This window comes from Battus philenor, unplaced genomic scaffold, assembly GCF_028537555.1.
Source record: "Battus philenor isolate CCGP_79_NKW_IND1 unplaced genomic scaffold, ilBatPhil1.0.hap1 SCAF_12, whole genome shotgun sequence".
NCBI lineage: Eukaryota > Metazoa > Arthropoda > Insecta > Lepidoptera > Papilionidae > Battus > Battus philenor.
In genome coordinates, this window is record NW_027181674.1 from 13,077,883 (window position 1) to 13,098,729 (window position 20,847).

The 20,847-nt window shown below is 32.1% G+C and overlaps 1 protein-coding gene across 2 annotated transcripts in view; it reads right to left on the reverse strand.

Annotated features, from left to right (window-relative positions):
• Positions 1–20,847, reverse strand: part of Hexo1 (Hexosaminidase 1) — a 40,558-nt gene that overhangs the window by 14,232 nt on the left and 5,479 nt on the right. The window contains exons 1-6 of one of the 2 annotated variants that reach the window (XM_068776199.1): positions 20,117–20,222; positions 11,144–11,211; positions 5,140–5,276; positions 4,668–4,798; positions 3,498–3,603; positions 315–478 (exon numbers count right to left, since the gene is read on the reverse strand). In XM_068776199.1, the coding sequence (XP_068632300.1) occupies positions 315–478; positions 3,498–3,603; positions 4,668–4,798; positions 5,140–5,276; positions 11,144–11,202 (597 nt within the window). In that variant the 5' untranslated portion in view covers positions 11,203–11,211; positions 20,117–20,222. Of the gene's footprint in view, positions 1–314; positions 479–3,497; positions 3,604–4,667; positions 4,799–5,139; positions 5,277–11,143; positions 11,212–20,116; positions 20,223–20,847 lie in introns of those variants that run through there. The other variant, XM_068776200.1, reaches the window with a different exon arrangement.

The following is a 20,847-nucleotide window of genomic DNA, read 5'->3' on the forward strand; positions in this document are numbered from 1 at the left end:
ATTAACGACCATAAGCCGGTAGACGCGGCGTAGGTAGCCCTTCCACTAGGAGGACCGACGCGTATTCAAATTCGCTAAAAGCCTATCCCTTGCAGAGCGCGTTTAACGGCTTATATGATGATAATGATTGACACTTTCTAAAAAATGTTTATGGGTTGCTGTCTTACAAAATTTGTATATTTTACCAACAATAAATCGCCTTGGTCTTTGTTAGCAATTTTAAAACAATAGCAATACATTACTAATAATAGTATTACCACTAGTCTACGCATAAAACCTTCTTCGTAAAAATAAAACTTTATAAAAAAACTCACCAACAAATGGTCCCGTATGTCATCATATACAATCAGCTGCGACAGCGTCTCCAAGCCGTGACGCACGCCGAAGAACGTATTACCCGTAATTGTGACATTCATTCTGTCCGTGGACATAGGCGCTATGCGCAATGAGTAGCTTTCGTCCATGTCAAGGGAGAATTCTGTGGACAAGGGTCATATCTAAAGTAAGAAAAAAATCTACAGCAGAATCTTTTGATGAGTTGGCCCGGCACATTATTCTAAATCTCAAGGCATTTAACGGCCTGTAGCGCTTGGACAGCGATTTGAAATAAAATAATGTACCAAGTAATATATAATTGAGTAAAACTTACAAATTTTATTGTTAATATGTATAAATTTTAGATGTATTTACCACCCATAAGAGAAAATTGTGTAACAAAAATTGTAAAAATTATAAAAAGCTGTCGTGCCTCGCAGCTGGAAGAATAAAGATCCGTATCAAATAGCGGCAACTCTTTCCCAACTGTCTGCGCTTAGTAAAATCGAAAAATAAAATATTGTAAAAAAAAAATTTAGCATATTTAATGGAATCAGGCGCTACCTCGCGGAAGTCCATACTAAGTAAGAAAAGGACAAAAATTTTGGCCACTTCCGCACATGCAGTGGTAGTCGTGCAATAAAATGCACCGCCCGCCAGCCCGCTGATAAATGCGTATGCGGCAAACAATGCAAATCACACAACCAGTTCCAGGCCACGGGCATTCGGAAAAGTGTACATCGAATTTTTATATAACACTTATAACCAATAAATTACAAGTATAAAACAACCATAACATTAATAATAATAAGGGGGTGTTGATATTAAATCAATATTAAATAAGATAATATAAGGTACAATCCGATACCAAAGCTTTGACGTGAGTCTTTTATAAAGCTGGCTTGTTCCATTTCAAATTCAAAATATTCTTAATCGAATAGCCTATTACAGTCGTTCGAAAGCAATTCTTTTGAAAAGAGCCGGAAACTCAGTCGCCCTTTACAAATATAGTTTTATAAAGAGTGCGTGACAATAATTAGTTTCCTGAGTGAGTATCAACAAAATTTAATTCTACACATTAACAAAGATTGGACATATCTTGGATAAAACAAAATACTTTTTTAAAATAATTTTCCTAATGTTAACCTTTAATCTCTCTCTAATATTGATTGTCAAACCAAACTTTTTAAAAAAAAAATAATTTGATGTTGTCAACCTATTCTCTGTTACGACTGAATTTTTTTAACAAGTTTGAACGCAAACTTTATATTTAGATTTATTCGTATAATCTTTAATTTTAAAGTTCTAATTTAAAATAGAAAAATTAGGTTACTAGTCAACAAACTAGTCTTGTCTAAAATTCTTGAATATCCAAAAAGCATGGCGGTAATCTATTTAAAAACCGAAGTATGCAATATATTATAAAAGATGAAACTTAACAAGATAGATATGCTCTCACAAAACGATAAGCGCAGATAAAAAAAAAAACAATAAAAAGTATTTACTGTATCTAAAATAATAACATATTGTTCCAAAAAAGTATTACAATGTAAAGTAAACAACACATGGCTTTTTTATTACCATTAAAAATGTCTGAATTTCATGTTACAAATACTGTTCCAACAATTTAAATAATTACATTCTATTTATAAAAAAAATCCCGGCCGTATTTGTGATAAAAGTTGCCGAGAAAAAGTATTATTAAAAATATAAAAGTAAAAATCTAATATTTTTACTGTCAGAAAAAAACATTGAATTACCTTAAAATATATTATTAATATTTATAATAACTAAGAATAACTATTCGCTCCTTAAACTGAACTAAAATTTCAATTAAAAAAATATTGACGTATATTAATAAACGAAAAACATCGGAAAGGAATTTTAAATTTCGAATGTTAACATTTAGGCATTATAAGCATCTATAACATATACCAATGAAACAAAAAAAAAAGAATCACGAATTTATAGTTAAAAAAAATAAACATAAATCCAGTTCAAACATTTAAAAACGTATTTACATATATTAATAACATGTTAAAATGTATTAAAAAAAAGTTTCATTTCGTAACTCGTTTAGAATAAATACATTCCAAGTTTCCATATAGAATGGCCTTTACTTTTATTGAATCATTGCTAGCTTGAATGTCAAATGTCACCGACCCATAAAGTCGTAAATACAATTACAAAGTTACACCATTTTGGCCAATATAATTAATCATTGAAGGCTAAATTTAGCGTGAAAGTTAAATCTTTCATACTGTTAAATAGTTCAAACAATTACTTTTCTATGTCTATTATTCAGTTTTTTTTTAATTGTCTAGTCACGCGTCATTTAGTCCTTATAACAATAAAATGTTTTATTATCTGTGCCTGCATTTGATTGTTTTCGTTAACATATATATTGATATTGTTGCTAAATTTGTCATTCATATTTTTTTAATCCTGCACGAGACAAAAGCGGTCACCTCTAAACAACCTGATCATCAAGTTTTGCCAACCTTACCAAACCAAAAAAATATATTCAAATTTGTTTTAAGCGGTGCATAGGGACCGTAGAAAAAAAACAAAAAACCTTATTGTCATAGGTAAATTAAAAAGTATTTTTAAACAGTGAATACAAAACGAAAAAAATGTCTTATGCAAAAAATAGCTCAAAACCAACGAAATAACATTGATTCACTACAACATATAACAGCTATCGTTCATTATGACAATACACGAACTTTTTTGTGGTAAGAAGTTTAAAATCACTTTCGCCGCTCAAAGATTTCATCACTGCCTTTGATTTCGTGCAATCTTTTACAGTTGACTTTTTTCCAGTACAGTATGTGACGTTTTGTCAGTCGTTGTATTTCGTGCGACAGAGATAACGCTCCACGAAGCCGAAATTAGCCGATTGTCTCTTTCCAAAGGTCGCTGTGCAATATTTATCGCCGGGTACAGTATCAAATTTTGCAAAGGCTGTTGTTCGAGTAGAGGCTTGTATATGTCACAGTAAACAGATATACAAGATCCTACATAATATTTTGTTTATTAGTAACGTCAATTACATTCTCATCCTCTTAAAATTATTATCCAACGAGATTTTAATACATTCTATGCCTACACTTAAATCAATTTCCATATAAAAGACTAATTGTTTTTTTTTTAATTTTAGAGAGTCAAAAGCACATGCTCACCTTTTACATCCGGATTTTCGTTGATGATATACACTGTGAGCGCCTTACCACTTGCCTTTGCCTTCAGCCCATTCGGAACTGCCAGCGATACAATTTGCCTGAACCTCTATGAAAAACAAATATAACTTTAATATTCGCAATCATAAAATTTATTGTTTTGTCAATCCAACAGAAAGAAATAAATTAAATAAATAATATTCCTGTTAAATCACTATTTATCTGATGTATTAACAACGAAGTCTTTAAAAAAAAAAGGTTTTCTATTTCTTTTACTGTAAAACTAGTAATGATTATATTTTTATTGAAATGTTACCAATTTTTTTAATTTGTTAAGAACGTTCGTTTTTTTTAAAAAAATATTTTAAACTTTTTTTTTTCATTAACGTTATATTTTTGACAGCTAGGCAAAAGGTGTCTTGATTTACTCTGTGGTATGTATAATAAAATGTCTTATATTGTCTGTGTTTTAATGAAATATGTAAAGAAAATTAGCCGAAATGTTTGAATTGTTCTCGAGCATTGAACACATTTGTATTTCATATTATTGAATAATTTTAACACAAGGAACGTAGACAGAGTTATTGATTGTAGGTGTACAAGCTTCAAAGTAATTACACTGAAATATGTTACCTTAATTACTTTTTTCTACTGGAATGTTACAGGCTAATAAATACTAGTAGTACGATGACTACAAGGACAGATTGTAAATAATAAGTTATTTACTTGTAATATTTAATAATCTCAATTTTTCATTCATTACATTACATTATGTTATTTATTATCTGTGAAACCGTTAGTATTTCGATAGGGAATCCCGTTCTTAGTTATTTGTTTTTATTGCTGGTGGTCTCTCCCTTCCTGGAAAGCCTTGGTCTCGTATTCAACGAGTCGCCCACACAGGTCTGTATGACCTGCTTTTTAGTGCTTCGATTATTTTAAGGCCCATCACCACCCGTATAGTTTGCGTTGTGTTCCGTGCGAGTTGGTAATAGATTTCTTAGTTTCTTTCCGTCTATTTTTCTATATTTTCCTTCACGCAAACCTTCTTTACTTATACATAGGATGTTCTATACATTAATGAACAGCATAAAGGATATGCATACACAATACCTCTTTAAAACAACTAAATTTAACTTAGTGATATAGGTTATAATTAGCCAAAAACCTCACCTGTCCAGCCTCATCGATCAAAGAGTCAGATCTACCGCGTTTCGGTATCTGAATATCAATGTTGTTTATATTTATCTTCGATAAGAAGTGTCCCAAATCTACTTCACCCGTGGGCTTAGGCCAGAGGAGACCTGCAAGATAAAAATACACTCATCATAGATTTCTACATATTCCTACATAATTTGGAAAGAAATTTGGCTGCCCAACACATCACCGATCTGATGTTTTGGCTTAAGACCAAGTCGAATAGCCTGTACTGGAAATCTTTATATCGGTTAAGTTAGGACGACCTCCGAGAGGGTTATAGTGGGTAGGAATCCCTCGTAACTTCTCCTGAAGATTCCACCGGCCGCCTTTCCGCGTAGACAAAATAAAAAGATTGTTTATGTTTAATTACAATAATAGTTTGACCGTGGTCTATGATTTTCAGGGGGTCATACAACAAATATAGCAAAATATTAAAATATCATACCGTATTCATTGCAGAACATCTTGCAAGCCTCCAGACTTAGTGCAGGCTCCCTGCTCTTCGGTTCCAGAAGCGATTTCACACACTTTCCTTCCTCGCAACTCCATTTCCAGGCAGATTTCTCGTTCTCTGCACTAACGCTATAGAACAAAAAGATTTTATCCTGTTACTAGCAATTTATTTCGTAAAACTAGGGAAAAATTCCTCTCATGCTGTAAGAAAATAATTAAATAAGTTATACAAAAAAATAAAAATTTAAATAGACAATAAGAAAAAAGGTGATATAATGTAACTCAAATGTGATATAAAATGTAATAAAAATGTAAATGAAAGAAAATAGATAAAATGTAACAAGTAATGAGGGAGGAATGAAAGGACACAGAGCAAAAGTGAAAGAAAGCAGAATTGTGGTATAAAAGAATAGAATGAAAGATTATGTGAAGAATGAAAGTAGAGAATGAAAATAAAATATTATGTGAAAAAAATTAAATTGCCAATAAAGACCCTGTCCCACCTAAGATAGGAGTACGAGAAAAAAAAAATATTTCGTAAGACCCTTTCACATACATACAAACTATTTTAATAGAATATACGGTATAGGACACAGACTTGTGATCGTTTGTTACAAGTTCGATTCTTAGGGTACAATCTTATATAATTCATACCTTGTGCAATAATTATATAGGATTGCCACTGCTCACAAACAAGTTTCCATAGGATGGGCAACAACTTTCTCTGCGTACATACTTTAACTACACTGCGACCGCCAGTCCGCCTGCCGTGTGTGGCGAATATAGTATATCTCCCTATAGATAGATTTGGAGGAAGAAAGTTTTCATGCAGCAGCGTTCTCTGCGTACAATAATACATACTGCGATTGTCAATCTCTCCAACCTTGTGGGAGTCCAACGACTTGCAATGGACATCTATATGCTGAAACGTCGACAAGTACTCACTCTATTTAGGTATATTTTTAAATGCTGTTCTTCGAACGATGGTGCTAGATATGGCTAATATTCAATAGCTTCACTCTATGCTTAAACACGGGTAGCCACATATAAGGGCACAGCATGGTTGAGTCTGCGAGAAACTACCAAAGATAACGTTTCGAAGTAGAACTAATGTTAGCCAGGCAACAAGTTGAGGTTCGGCACTCTCGGGTCCCGGAGTGACATCCAAAGCCTCCGCTATTGGGTACTTCCCTTACAACCACTGTCTGAGGTTCACAGGGACAGTATTTACTTAAAAATTTATTCAAATTTGTTTTTTATGATCCCACTCTTCTTATATCCTTCTTAGTATCTCTCACTCATTCTTCTTTAATCCTTCCATTCTTATACATTGCCCCAAGCCGTTGCTCCCCCCTTTCGGGTTCTATTTCGGTTCTATTGCTTCATGGAACGCCCGCCATAGCGATCTAAGAGTTCGGCGACCTCTAAATCCGATAATTCTGAATAAAGTAACCCAAGGAAGCCTCCGTGCTTCGCTATATAGAAAACGCTAAGGATAAGCGCCAACTGCGCTCTGCCATCTTGAGTCCTCGAAAACGGCTAATACTGTTTAGGCAGCACTATAATCAAGAGGATAATGAGTGTTCAATTAATTTATTACGACATAAGGATCTAGGAAGACCCGTCGCATAATATAATCATAGTTTCGCGAAAACAACGGCAAAGCGAAGTCGTGGTGTGCTTAAAAGACTTCATACCTATAAGTTTATCCTTTAACTTGGCATTTTTTTTTAAATATTACATTAATATTCACACCACTTGACTTTTAAGACCTATGGATGCTAACAGATAAAACATTCACATACAAATGATTACTTTGCGTTCAAAATTGATGCCACTATTTTTTTTTTAATTCTGATGTATCTCTACAGATACATTATCAAGAAAAGGGTTATAGTAACAATTCTCTATTTTCAGGTGAATATCACCTCAGTTATTATTCACTACTTAATATTATCATCTAGTTATGTCTTGTGAAGAATATCGATTCTATATATGTATCCTCAAAATTTATATAAAGGTATGAGGAAACGCGCCGCTAAGATACACAACAAATTGAAATCACTTTATGATTGTAAAATAAAATTGCAATGAAATGAATATCAACTCGCTAATGGACTGTGTTAAAATCACGTCACAGTAAATGCCGCTAATAAATCAAACGTGACGTCATGCAGCTGAGTGACGTCATATGTCCATGCGAACTGCTTTGGATATTAATAACTTATTAATATCGCAAACAGTTTAAATTCAGATCTGCCTATATCCACACTCGTACATATAACTGTAAGGCAGTCAAATGTTTCCATTACAAACCAGAGCGCATTTGAATATCTTTTAGCTTTAATTTGAAGGAAGCTATCGGCCAGCACTGTGTGTTTAAGTTTCAGGTACATAGGTTCCTATGTATTATGTCTATTATGTTTATAACACGTTGCATATATATGATTTAATGTAAACATTCATCGATATGGCAAAATCGACAATCACTGCACAAAATACTGACATTGTATGTCTAATGCCTAAGGATGTATAATCAATATGGAGTAAGGATGAGGATGTGGTCTCACGAACTGTGATGTTAAAAATTGGACATTGCTAAGGCGCCGTAAGAAAAAAAAACAAAACAAAACCGCTAAATATTTAAAAAGAAAAAAAAGGAAAAAAATTAATAGCACAGTGAAGTTAGGAAATAGTTGAGACTAGAGTAACTTAGCTTGATATGTACTGTGAAATAAAAAACATGGGCAAAAATAATGTCAATATTAACTGTTATAAAAACAAAGGCACAGAGATGTTAATGTCTGTCGAATATAGATTAAATAAATAAAATGGACTAGTTTAACATTTAGTAGTAGCGTACCCGGAAAGTAATGTCTTCTGAAGTTAAATTCACACGACAACATTTTTAAAAAGTTTTTATTTCTAATGAACAATATATTCAACTTCATTATTAACAACCTTTTGCCATCTAGTATACAAAATCAATGCCGGAGAGGTAAAAATCAATCGGTTTTTTTGTAAAATATGTCGACAGAAACGACATTACTTTCTGGTCCCCCTAATTGATATCAAGATAGAATTGTATATACTTTGTAATTTGTAATAACCAATAATAAAAGCATTGATATCTTCAAGATTTGGTGAAATTTCACAATATGTTTTCCATTAACTAGGACATGCATTCAATATCAATTATACAACGTTAATTCTATATTTTTTTAATATACTACTATTAATCTATGTAAATAAATAAAATTAGAGTCTGTTTGTGTTATTAAAATAACCGCTTTTTACTACATGCATACATCGTAGCTCTGTAGTTTCGACCGTCGTGAACAGATGGCGTTCGTAGTATCCCGCAAAAATGCATAAAAGGGACACCGCGCGGTAGAATCGACATTAAAAGAGAAGACTCGACAACGACACGACAAATAAATATATAAATATATATATATACATATATATATTTATATATATATATATATTGACAAGCTATTGATTTTCTCAAAAAAGGAATTCCGGTAATATATACACGCAGACAAAAAGAAAATTATATATGTATATGTATATATATATATATATTTATCTATATATATATATATATATATATATATATATAACATAAAATTGGGACGATTATTTGTTTTGAAAAAAACAATACCTAGTTTTTTTTCTTTCTCTTTTAAATATATATTTATATACGTTGTCGTTGTTTGTCATGTTCTGGCTAATGTCTGAAATGGCTGGATCGATTTTGACTGGACTTAAACTGGCAGACCAGCTGTTGTAATTACGAGCAACTTAGGCCATTTTTATTATAAAAAATTTTTCAACGAAAAAAATAAACAAACTATTTTTTTTTGTAAAATTCCAGGCGGACGAAGTCCCGGCACAGATAGTTAATAATAAATTACATAGTGTCCTCATGACTCGCAGTCATTCAGAAACACACACACCTATACACCACATTACATATTAAGAATTTATATTAAATTTAATTATTGGTTTATTTTCAGGTTATCATGTAATTTACAGGTTTAGTTACTGTTTTACGGATTAGAACGCTGATTTCAGTAACACCGGTCTACATTTAGTACAGAAATCAAAGTACAAAACATGTTTTGGAACATTTTTTTTTAAGGAAATCTATATAAATAAAGTAATATTATTACACAATGTAGTAATTGATATGGACACATCTCTACCTTATTATCATAATTACGTTTTTACACACTTAATTATCGGTGAAGAAGGAAAAAAAATTATAGCACTTATTTAATTTGACCTTTAACTTACCGTGCCACGAGTGGTGTTAACATTTAGACACGAGAGATTATAGTAATTAAATTTAATTGGATTGGCCTATGAATACCGGCCGTCAACGACACGTGTCCCATATTTAATTTACAGTTCGATCATGAAAAACTACAAGTTATTTTTTCCAAATGAAATTTATCCATATTATATTTACGCAAACACAGTTAAGAACGCTGATCTTTGCGCGGAATAAATACAAACAAGAATTTGTCTTGTTACTGTGAAAAATGAGCCATTGAAAAACATACAAACCAGTTTCGGAAAATCTGTTTGTTTTCAACTAACAGCTTAGTTAAGCTGCTATTTGACACATCCAACAATTTAAGCGACAACTTTCTCTTTCTGACTTCGGTGCGTCGTTTTACCAAATTAATTTACAATTACAATACCCGGCGATATATATTACCTTCGGAAAGAAGTGATGAGGGTGTGGTTCATCATGCCTAACGGGCGCTCGGTGATTTAACTTCAAGAGAGGACGGCCAAAATGACATACATATACAAGATGTCAAAAAGTCATCGAAATTACATATAGATGCTACCTTTAAATAAAAAAAAATCGTATAAAATGAATCTATTAATTATTTACATATATAAAAAATATATGATCCGTCCGAGTTTATTTTGTCTGTTCTTCTCACGTCTGATGCGTTTTTTTTTCTAAACAGACGGTAAAATAATTTTGACATCAACTAGAGATGTAATCCGTCCTATGTTGCATAATAAATATTTGAAATTATTTTATTATTATATATTTTGTTGTTATAGACAGGAAAAGTCGTTAGCCTGTAAATATACGATAATTATATGTCACCAATGTGCGTGATGGATTTCTCTAGTAACGCCTTATTATACGAACGCTATGAAAGCAGACTGCATGTTTTCACTTTCATGCGATGACTGTACTTTGGTGACGTCACGGCGGTGTTGTATACCGTATATTAGAAATTTAATGTGGTATACAAGCGGTAAGAATTTAGTTTTATACTTAATTCATACTTTGCAACAGTTCACAAATAAGTTTTTAGAGGATGGGCAGCAACTTCATTAGCCTACTATAATGTTACAACACTGCAACAGCGAACAAGTATGCAAAGCGTGGCAATTAAGAAATTTCACGCCTATAGATATATTTAAGGGAGTCCTATTGCCTTGAAATGGGCGTTTATATGCTAAAACGAAGACCACGAACACACTTTATACAGTACCCGGCGATAAATATTGCACATCGACATTTGGAAAGAGACAATCGGCTAATTTTGGATTTTGATGTGACGTTTTTTCAGCCGTGCGACAGAGATAACGCTCTACGAAGCTGAAATTAGCCGATCGTGTCTTTCCAAAAATCGATGTGCAATATTTAACGCCGGGTAGTAAATCGTAGCTTTGAATTAAGAAATGCCGTGATAAGCAAGCTTAATTTTATTTTAATTTCTATCGGCATTTTTCTTATGATGCACACAAGTGATAGCTGTAAAGGAATGGAACTGTATAACGATATAAATGAATGTAATAATTTTAATAATTTTACTAACATCAAACCTGACTAGATATATACAAAGTTAACATAAATATTAATAAACTACCTAGATTGACCCTTGGAAATATATCTACTTATCTTACCTGCATTCTAAAATTTATATTTAATATTTAAAAAGTAAAAAAAAATTACGTACCAGTTACTGAGTATCAGTATATATAAAATATTTAATATGTGCCGTGTGCAGAGCCCCATAGTTGCAATCTAAAACAAAAAGAAAAAAAATAATTTATTAATGTTTATAATCTGTTGTTTATTCTCTTTTTCTTACGTTTATTGCTCGTCTCTTGTACTTTTTTGTAACAAAAACTTTAAATTACTGAACATGTATATACTTTATTTTATATTATATATTCTACGTACACAGCTAAACATAGGTCCCATATATTTCCAAAGGACCGCACCATCTTTTTTACACTAGTTGACATATTTCAAAGTTTTCGTATTTTTTTGTATATGTGTATGGGACCATTTTACAGAATGCAATACATAGATAAAGGATCTAGTTAGTTACGTAAGGAGATCGGCCCAAAATGCAGGAGGAAAATTTGTTGTGATAATATTGTTTAAAATTAGAAGTTATAATAAATAAATAGATAAGGTATTTACAAATAAAAAGTACAAAAAAGACGCGAATAAATAGTAACTAAGGATTTGGTACAATGTATTGTGATTTTAAAAAATAAAAATTCTTGATACCTTAGGAATGATGGTGAGAAATAAATAGAGATTTTTAAAGATATGTAAAAAATGATTACATTTGTGAAGCAAGAAAGGTGTAAAATAGAGGGAAAAAATTTAAAATGAAAGAAAAAAATTAAGTAAAAATTGTAACCTGAAATAATAATTGACTATGAATACCAAATCTCTATTCAACACAGAGGTGAACAAGAAGTCCCAAAAACATGTGCCATAAAAATGGAACCATTCTATCACTTTTTATAGCATTTTAGCTTCGTAATAGCATGTAACAAGGTTATATATGCACATTCAGTGTTAACCTCATGAATTAGCTTTTTCTACAGATAAAAAAGTGGCGGGGAAATGTATACGAATTTTATTTATCTACATTTAAGAAGTGATCTTTATGAATTAAAACCAGCCAGTCACAGTTGTATTTAAAGAGTTTTTACTTCAAATATTACTAGAAAATATTATGTTTAGGTGAAAATTGTAAATAATACACGATTGTAAATATTTTCTGTAAATATGCAAATGCACCTCGATCATACATATAGCAATGTGCCGTAATGGTCTCTAAGTCTAAACACGATAAATACGTAACGAAATATACGACGAAATTAAAATTAGCGATAATTTACATTAGCGATTTTTAATACATTCGAAAGTGTTCAAAACCACTTCCTACCTTTGTTTACAAACATTGTCACGCATATATGTATCAAAAAAAAGATAGAAACTTGAATAGATTGGCTTCAAGTAGTTATGTATGTATATATATATATGTATGTATATGTCGATTACTATTGACATCGCATTTATCTAGTCGATAAGATTGCAATGACAATACAAGTGTTTTGAAAATGTATGTGATAAATAATGTGGTGTGTGCAGTGGTTAAAAACTGCGAGTATCGTAGGAAGTAAAATCGATTCCCAACATATTCTAACAAAAATCATCATTATAATTTTAGCCGTATGACGTCCAACACTGCACAGGGGCCGCACACATTCATTTCCAATAAGACAGTTTCGAAGCCTGCATCTGCATGCTTCATCTTTGACCGTATCATGGTACTCCATCAGGCGAATTGGTTGTCAAACGCAGACATGCGTTATAAAGAAATAAAAAGTCTTTTGCAACAACAATAACAAGGTTTATCTGGCCATCTTGTGATTGAACGTTCTAGGCAGCCCCTCCGTGGTGTGGTCTCAACTCCAAATCCTTTAACTCTTAATCACCTGATTTACGAAAATGATTTTTTTTAATGTTACTGTGTTTGCTTGAGGGTCTACATGAAGGGAAAAATAGATTTTTTTTTAATTTCGTTGGAAAGAATATTATACAACAGTAAAATTCGTACAGCCAACCTATAAAAAAACTAATAGTAATGTGAACATTCGGTTTAAAAGATTGGTATCAAATTTGAAACTCTAGGCTATTAAGGGTTAAGACACCAACAGCTGTTTCTATTCAACTCCGCTGGGCTATTTCCTTTTAAAACATTAATAACAATGGAGAAATGACAATGCGAAATATATTTCTAAAAATATGTATAACATATTACGACATTTAGTAAATCGCAGTTGCGAGATATGGAGGAAGAAAAACGAAAGTTTTCCATTCACCACACATCTGAGGCTTCAAAGTTTTCCGTTCGTGTACCCCCTGCAAGTTTTCTATGCCTGGGAAAAAGGCATTGTTCGTTAGACAGTGCTTGGAAAAGCGTATACTCAACGAATGTGTACGATGCATCGGGGAGGCATTTGTTCGTTATATTTATTCGCCGATTGAGAAATGTTTGCACGAAGGCTTTCATTTCTTTAGGTTTATTGATAATATATCTATATTTAGGCAGTGTCTAATATTGTCTGTCTTTTAAGTCAAACAGTAGTGTAGACACTAAAACCTTTGAAAATGCATTAAAAAGATCGCAAAAAGTCTTTACGAATAGCTAGAAAAAAATAGTTCTCGCAACACGATTATAAAATATTTCTAACTGAATAGGAATGGCATGAAAATTATGTAGAAAGTAATTAGTAATTGTTATAGCATGTAACCATTACCTCCGTAGTCTGACAATACGAGAACTTTCCTGTGGTAAACTAGTTCGAATACGCTTTTTGAACAACCTCGCACTCGTTAAACTTGTTGGTGATCAGTTTTTGCGACGACAATTGTTTCACTAGACGCTTGTATACGTCTCGTTAGCCAAGATAATCATATTCTAATTTGATTAAAAATATCGTATACCACACAAAGCAAAAGCAAAGCAAATCATATAGCGTTCGTTAGTGTAAAGAAAGTAGTCAATAGTCAGTGTCTGCCGGCTCCTAAATAGCAGTTACTTTCGAAAGCATATTAATTGGTCACTGTGAACTTAGATTTATAATCGGGAAAAAGTTGATTGGTTAGGTCAGCAGACAATGATTTATTGGATTCGTAACGCAAACGGGACTGTTGTAATTAATCTTATGCGTTAAACACAAGGCAGTCGTACATAAGATTCTTTGTTCCAAAAGTATATTATGGAGTAATATATTTTTTGTCACGTCATTTAATTGTTAAAGTGACATATATACATATATATACTAGTGCCTCCACTCCGAACGGTATTCTATCGATGCTTCAGTTTTTACATAAAGCCTTATCCACCATATATAATAAAAATAAAAAAACTACAACTTTATTAATAAAAAGTTTAAAAGCCATTAGAAAAAAAAAACTGAAATTCATCCTATTCACAAACAGAATAAATATTACAGTACCCGGCGATTAACATTGCACATGTCGATGTGCGGTTTTTAAACCGATTACCATTGTGTTTTTTTAGATATTGAAAAATTTTAGACAAGACTACAATACCCGGCGATAAATATTGCACATCGACGTTAAGAAAGACACAATCGGCTAATTTCGGCTTCGTAGAGCGTTATCTCTGTCGCACAAAATACAAACAGTCCGGGATCTATTAAGAGCTGTTAAAACAAGCATCATTTGTTTCTTTTGACAATTATTTTTATTCTTTAAAAAATACACTAATTTTTCTATAAGTGGAGGCTTTATTTTTTTATTATATTATTTTTGGTGTATAATGGTGTTTAATACGTACAGTTGTAATTTTATCAAATAATTAAATACGTAAATATAATGTTAACATGTTCTTTTTATTTTATTTTACCCCAACCTAAAGTCAGCAATTAAATATTTATCGCCGGGTATTGTAAGTTTCAAATAAAAATAATATGTAGCGTAATAAATATTCTTTCTGCCTTTTGTGTTCACAAACATTCAATGCTGGCAGTGGTAGCCCAGCGATAGAGGACTAAGACTTACGATCGCGGGTCGCGGGTTTGATACTCTGAACACAGTTTTATATATAATTCACACTTTGTGCTTTAATTAAGAATTAAATTCTACATAGCTACATACAAAGAAATTGCTAAAAGGTATGACAAACTTGTCATTATTTCTATGTTCAAATGTACACGGATAAGATTTTAATATATATTGTATAGTGATCTCCGGACGAAAGCATTCATATTCAGCTCTAACCTTTTTTTTTAATTTAGTAAATTTATTTTTATCGCCGAAAAGAGATTACATTGGATACGTAATGCTCGCAAAACGACCGGGCCCCGCATTCAATTTATATAGTGTAGTAACACGCCTTATAGTTGAATGGCGGCCGTTTAATAAATAATATATTACATTGAACTAACTATATATACAGGATGATTAGTTAAAAGGTTTAAAAAGGTAGATGTATAGATCATTCCGCATCGTCTATTTCTCCATCATGTCTTACACACGTTATTCCGTGGTCAAACTCTGCTACTACTGCTACTCCACTCTTTTACATAATGCAAGTAAATTAATTATAATTTTGTTATTTAGATTTTTAATTTATCCTGCATTATTAGTTTGGCAGTGAGGTGGAAAATGTACTTTTTTAATCAAAATGAAACAATTAATTACATCGTGTCGAGCACGTGCTGTGCTGTTATGTTTACAGTACCCGGCGATAAATATTGCACATCGACCTTTGGAAAGAGACATTCGGGTTACTTCGGCTTTGTAGAGCGTTATCTCTGTCTCACGAAATAAATGACTGATAAAATGTCATATAGGTAATGTGGGACAGAGATAATGCTCTATAAAGCCGAAATTAGCCGATCGTCTCTTTCCAAAGGTCGATGTGCAATATTCATCGCCGGATACTGTACATATGTTTAAATTTGTTTTGTAGTTTTCAATCTCCATTTAATTATTATTCATTTTATAATAATATCGTTCCTTTCCTGAAATCTCTATATTATTATATTATATTATGAAATATTTTTGTATAGTCAAGTTCGTGGGAAGTCTTTAAAACAGGCAACGCAAACCAATCATTGTGACGATATTTTAGAAAGACTATTGACTAACGGGATGGTGAATATATTAGCGAACTACATGATTATATATACATATGTCGGCATGATGCTACACATACATTACAACTAGCTATTTTTTTTTATGGTCCCCGTTATTGGGAGCCTCTCGTACCCTCTATCTGGTGTGAGACAGGGACTTTATATTTACATTTATTTACTTATTCACAGACATTTTTTATTTTCTTTCTCTTCTTTCATACTTCATATTATCTTTCGTTCATTTCTTTCTTTCCACAATTCCACTATCCTTCCCTTTCGCTATGTATCGCCTTTCATTCATTCCTCATTACTGTTACATGTTCTTATATTCTATTATTGCTCTATATTACATTTTTTACTTATATTCTATTACAACAACGTATTAGTTAAAACCGCCTAGTAGCTTCCTTAGTACTCGTATAAATAACAATTCACCAGACTCGGTTACATATCTCATAGAGCTATCCCTCGGTACACTAAGTTCCGGCAATTATACCACAAGCATTATTACCTAATTTGGAAGCCGCCTAGTTCTTTAATTAGCCAGGCGCTCCATGGTGTTACCTGGTACAACAGCCCTCAAGAGCACCTCACCTTGGGCTGTTATTCGATACGCATTTTGCATTCCAAATTAGAAACACCCGGGGAACTGAACCCAGTATAAATCGGATGCTCTAGCAACGTTTTTATGATCGTGGGCAGGGGCGGCTTCACCTATAGTGCAGGGTGTGCAATGCACACGGGCGCTGCCGTCTTAGGTGACGCCGCGGCGCTCCCCCAGACAGCTAAGAGCATCATCTTGGACCATCATGGCCGTAACTAATACCATACTGTAAGCTATACCTACTTATAAAATAGCTTGTTGGAATATGAAAAAACTTTATTGTTACGACGGCAAAGATAATAGTTATAACCGCGGGGGGGGGGGGAGTCAGGCAAAGGGGGCGCCAGGGTTTCATTGCACACAGGCTCTACACGAGCAAGAGCCTCCCCTGATCGTGGATTATGTGTATAGCTTTTTTTTCATTAAGGGCTAGTATGGCTTGTTTTTGATTGACTGCGAATTGCTTTGTAAGCTGAAAACGTATGTATCCGAATGTTCCAGAAGGAATTGTTTTGTAGACGTTACCAACAATAACGTATTTGAGTAAAAATTCTTGCTATGTTAATCGAATTTAGAAATATTCTTCTAAACTGTATTGTATAGGCAGCGTGTTTCTAGTCATCATAATTATGTTAAATCAGTAGTGATTTTAAGAGTGATGTCAACTTTGCCGACATTTTCTAATAACACTACTGCTACTATATCTCCCACAGATGTAAAAATGTCGAAGTTTGTTACATTAAATGTAAATACTTATATGATAAGCCGGTGAACTTTCGTCGTCGTTTCAGCCCCTAGATGCTCACAGCAAGTCATAGGCCTCCACCAAAGATATCTAAGGGGTGATACACTATAATCGCCACGCTTGGCAGTCGGATGGGCGAACACCTTGTAGTATTATGGTACGCAGAAGACGTTGCTGCCCAACCTCTGGAGACTCATTTATGAGCAGTGGCAGTCCTATATAACCACAAAGCGTAAATTATGTAAGATTGTACTTCGGGAATCAGACTTGCGACCTATGATCATCTCAGTCCTTCTGGGCTAACACTATTCATTATGAATAAATATTATATCTTACTACTACAATTATAAAAAAAATGTACCGTGTAAAACGAAGACTGCATATGTTACGACATAGCTTTAAAATACCAAATATTTTCGACTCAATCAATTCGTGAACTTACTTCTCGTCGCTTTACAAACCAATTACGAGTTAGGAATCAAATAAAGCTCTAGTTAAATTTACTTAGTGGACCCACTAGGTAGACCGAAGTCGCTGTATGCAACGCAAGACCGATCATTGGCGACCTTCGAGGGGTGGCATATGCCATGTAGTGGACATCAGTCGGTTTAAAGGAAAAAGAGGAAAAACGAAAGCTTTGTACAGAATTTAACTTCTAGATAATCCTAGAAAGTAGCTAAAACAACTAACGCTTTTTAACACGTGTTGATATAGAACGTAATCAGATAATTGACATTTGGATAAGCCGATTCCAACGAAGGCCGTTAAAAATGACCCTCGTGCATTTTTAAGTAGCTCAGACTTCGCTTATACTAAAAACATTTGCCAACTTTATCGACGTGTCTCTACTCAAGTATCATAAACCGGAGCCAAAGCCATACACGTGTTAGGCTTAGTGCTAAGAAAGGTAATAATATATGAACTCACAATATGTAGATATGTATTAGATTCTTAACAGGTTCTTTTCATACAAAGAATCAACATACAGAACCTGGTAATAATATAAATTGAAAATTATAAATAATACTTCATATAAACGCATATATAAATGTACATTATAACAATGTGTTGACTTTTCGAAACAAAAAGAAAATATTTGTTCTTTTGTAATAAAACAAAATTTTAGATTTTAAAACAGTATATTTCGTTTTAAACGACATGGACAAAAAACCAGAACCCAAAAACATATTTCCGTGTAATAATACGAGCATTAGAATTCCATTTATATGAATCAAATATTAAATGCTCAGTATATGTATATACATGAATACTTGATATTGCCTGTCAAAATTATTCAAAATTTATCAAATTTATAACAATGATCAAAGTAAATTAATGCGTTTCTAAAAACTATATATAACAAAGACCATAGAGCAGTTACGATTTTACACCGTAGGACTAGCGAAATAATGATTTTATAACACAAATATAACACATAAGTATTAATATTTCATTAAACAGCAGTATTGTTATGGTAAATATAAATAAAAAAAGTTTTGTCCAAATTTATGTTAATCAAGAACGTATTTACATGGTTAATTAATTTTGCACAAGAAAATATAAAATAGAGGTTGTAATTATTTTAAGCTTGTCTAAATTAGAAATAACACAAAAACATGTTTTCACGACAACGTCTCCTCGTACCGATAACGTCAACTGTACACCAAATAATAAATTTTGTCCTTATTACGAAAACATGAATATTCAACTTTCGCGCCTACCAATTCACATTTTTTTTATAATTGTCAAACGAAGAAATATTGGGGATGAGAAATATCAATGACATATACAAATAAAAAAATTAACGCTTCATTACATAAATTTCTCTTTTTTAAACAATTTTAGAAGTTCATGAAATCAAAAAATAATTAGAATTTATATCACCGTAACTTTTAGACGGAATTTTTTTCTTTTGCTTTTTTTTCTAATACTAATTAATAACAACAATAATAATATATAAGAATAATAATAGCCAATGTCAATAATACAGCCCCGAGCAATTAAAAAGTGACAAGATGAAACAAGCTTTCACACAACGTTGAGTCGATAAGACGATAAACGAACAATTGGTTCCATCCAACTAAGACAAACTAAAAAAAAAATAATAATAATATATACAACGTTCATCAAAGATTATTAGATAGCTGGCTAAAATAGCTAAGCTATATTATATTTAATTTAAAATGCTACTTTTCAATAAACGTCAAATTTTTTTGCGCCAAAATTCCAAATAGTATAATTATTTTTATGAGAGTGAAAAAATTTTTTTAGTACAATTAATAACAATTATTTTTTAAATATCGAGTAAACTATTTACAAATTATAAACATTCTTTTTTTTTGTTCAGTAACCGAACGCGATAATTTTAAAAGAAAATATTATTTGTCAAAAAATAAGTTAGTATTAATCATTGACCAAACCGGTAAATTGATGATATTTTATTGAAAAAAAAAACATTATCTTAGTGCATTCGCGGACGACTCAGCTTATTGGCATTGAGTCTTTTTAATTATATACTTTTCTAAATGTAAATTAACAAATTATAAAAATTTATTCTATAAAAAGAATGACGTCATCATTGTACAAAGAACGAATGATTAATTTACCGAGGCGAGATTAAAACGGGTTTTATAACATAACAACAACGCAAAGAAAAGTACGTACCTCGACGGCTCTAGCGTCCACACCTCACCGTGAATGCATACACTGTGACAACACGGACAAGCGTGGCGAAACGTTCTCCCGCCAATTCAAGTCGGAACTTGTCTGACCGCAACTGCCCGAAAAACCTATCATATAAATACCATCCATATGCTATAATACGAATATCAATAAAATGACTAATTTTTATTCGAAAAATAAAAAGAAAAAAATATTAAACCTCATTAGCTACTAACGCCTGATATTTAAAAAAAAAAAGAAAAAACAACTAAGACAATACAAAAAAGTAACGAACTCCAATGACATTGTCAACATATTCAACTTTAGCAATAAAAATTAAAAAGTCCATGTTTTATAGCATATCGATTTTTAAGCATTTATGATGTATTTAATAAAAACATAATTAAATATGGAAATGAATTAAATAATACTTTTATTACCACAGAGTGAACTATTCTCATTTAAAGAATTCTTTTATAAGTTCAACAATAAAATTATAATTATTGTTTGTATTAAAAAATGGTAACACTGTTGTAACGAAATAAAGCTAAGCTATATAACGAAAATCGTCCAGAAAAAAACGTTTTCAGTTATCACCTTCGTCCACTTTCAAACTTCTATCATTCAATAGTTTAAAATTTTTGTTTAATGTAAATAAATTATCTGCTTCTTTAACAAAACAACTATATGTAATCTATAAGGATAAACATGTCTGATCATTGAACTGCGTTATC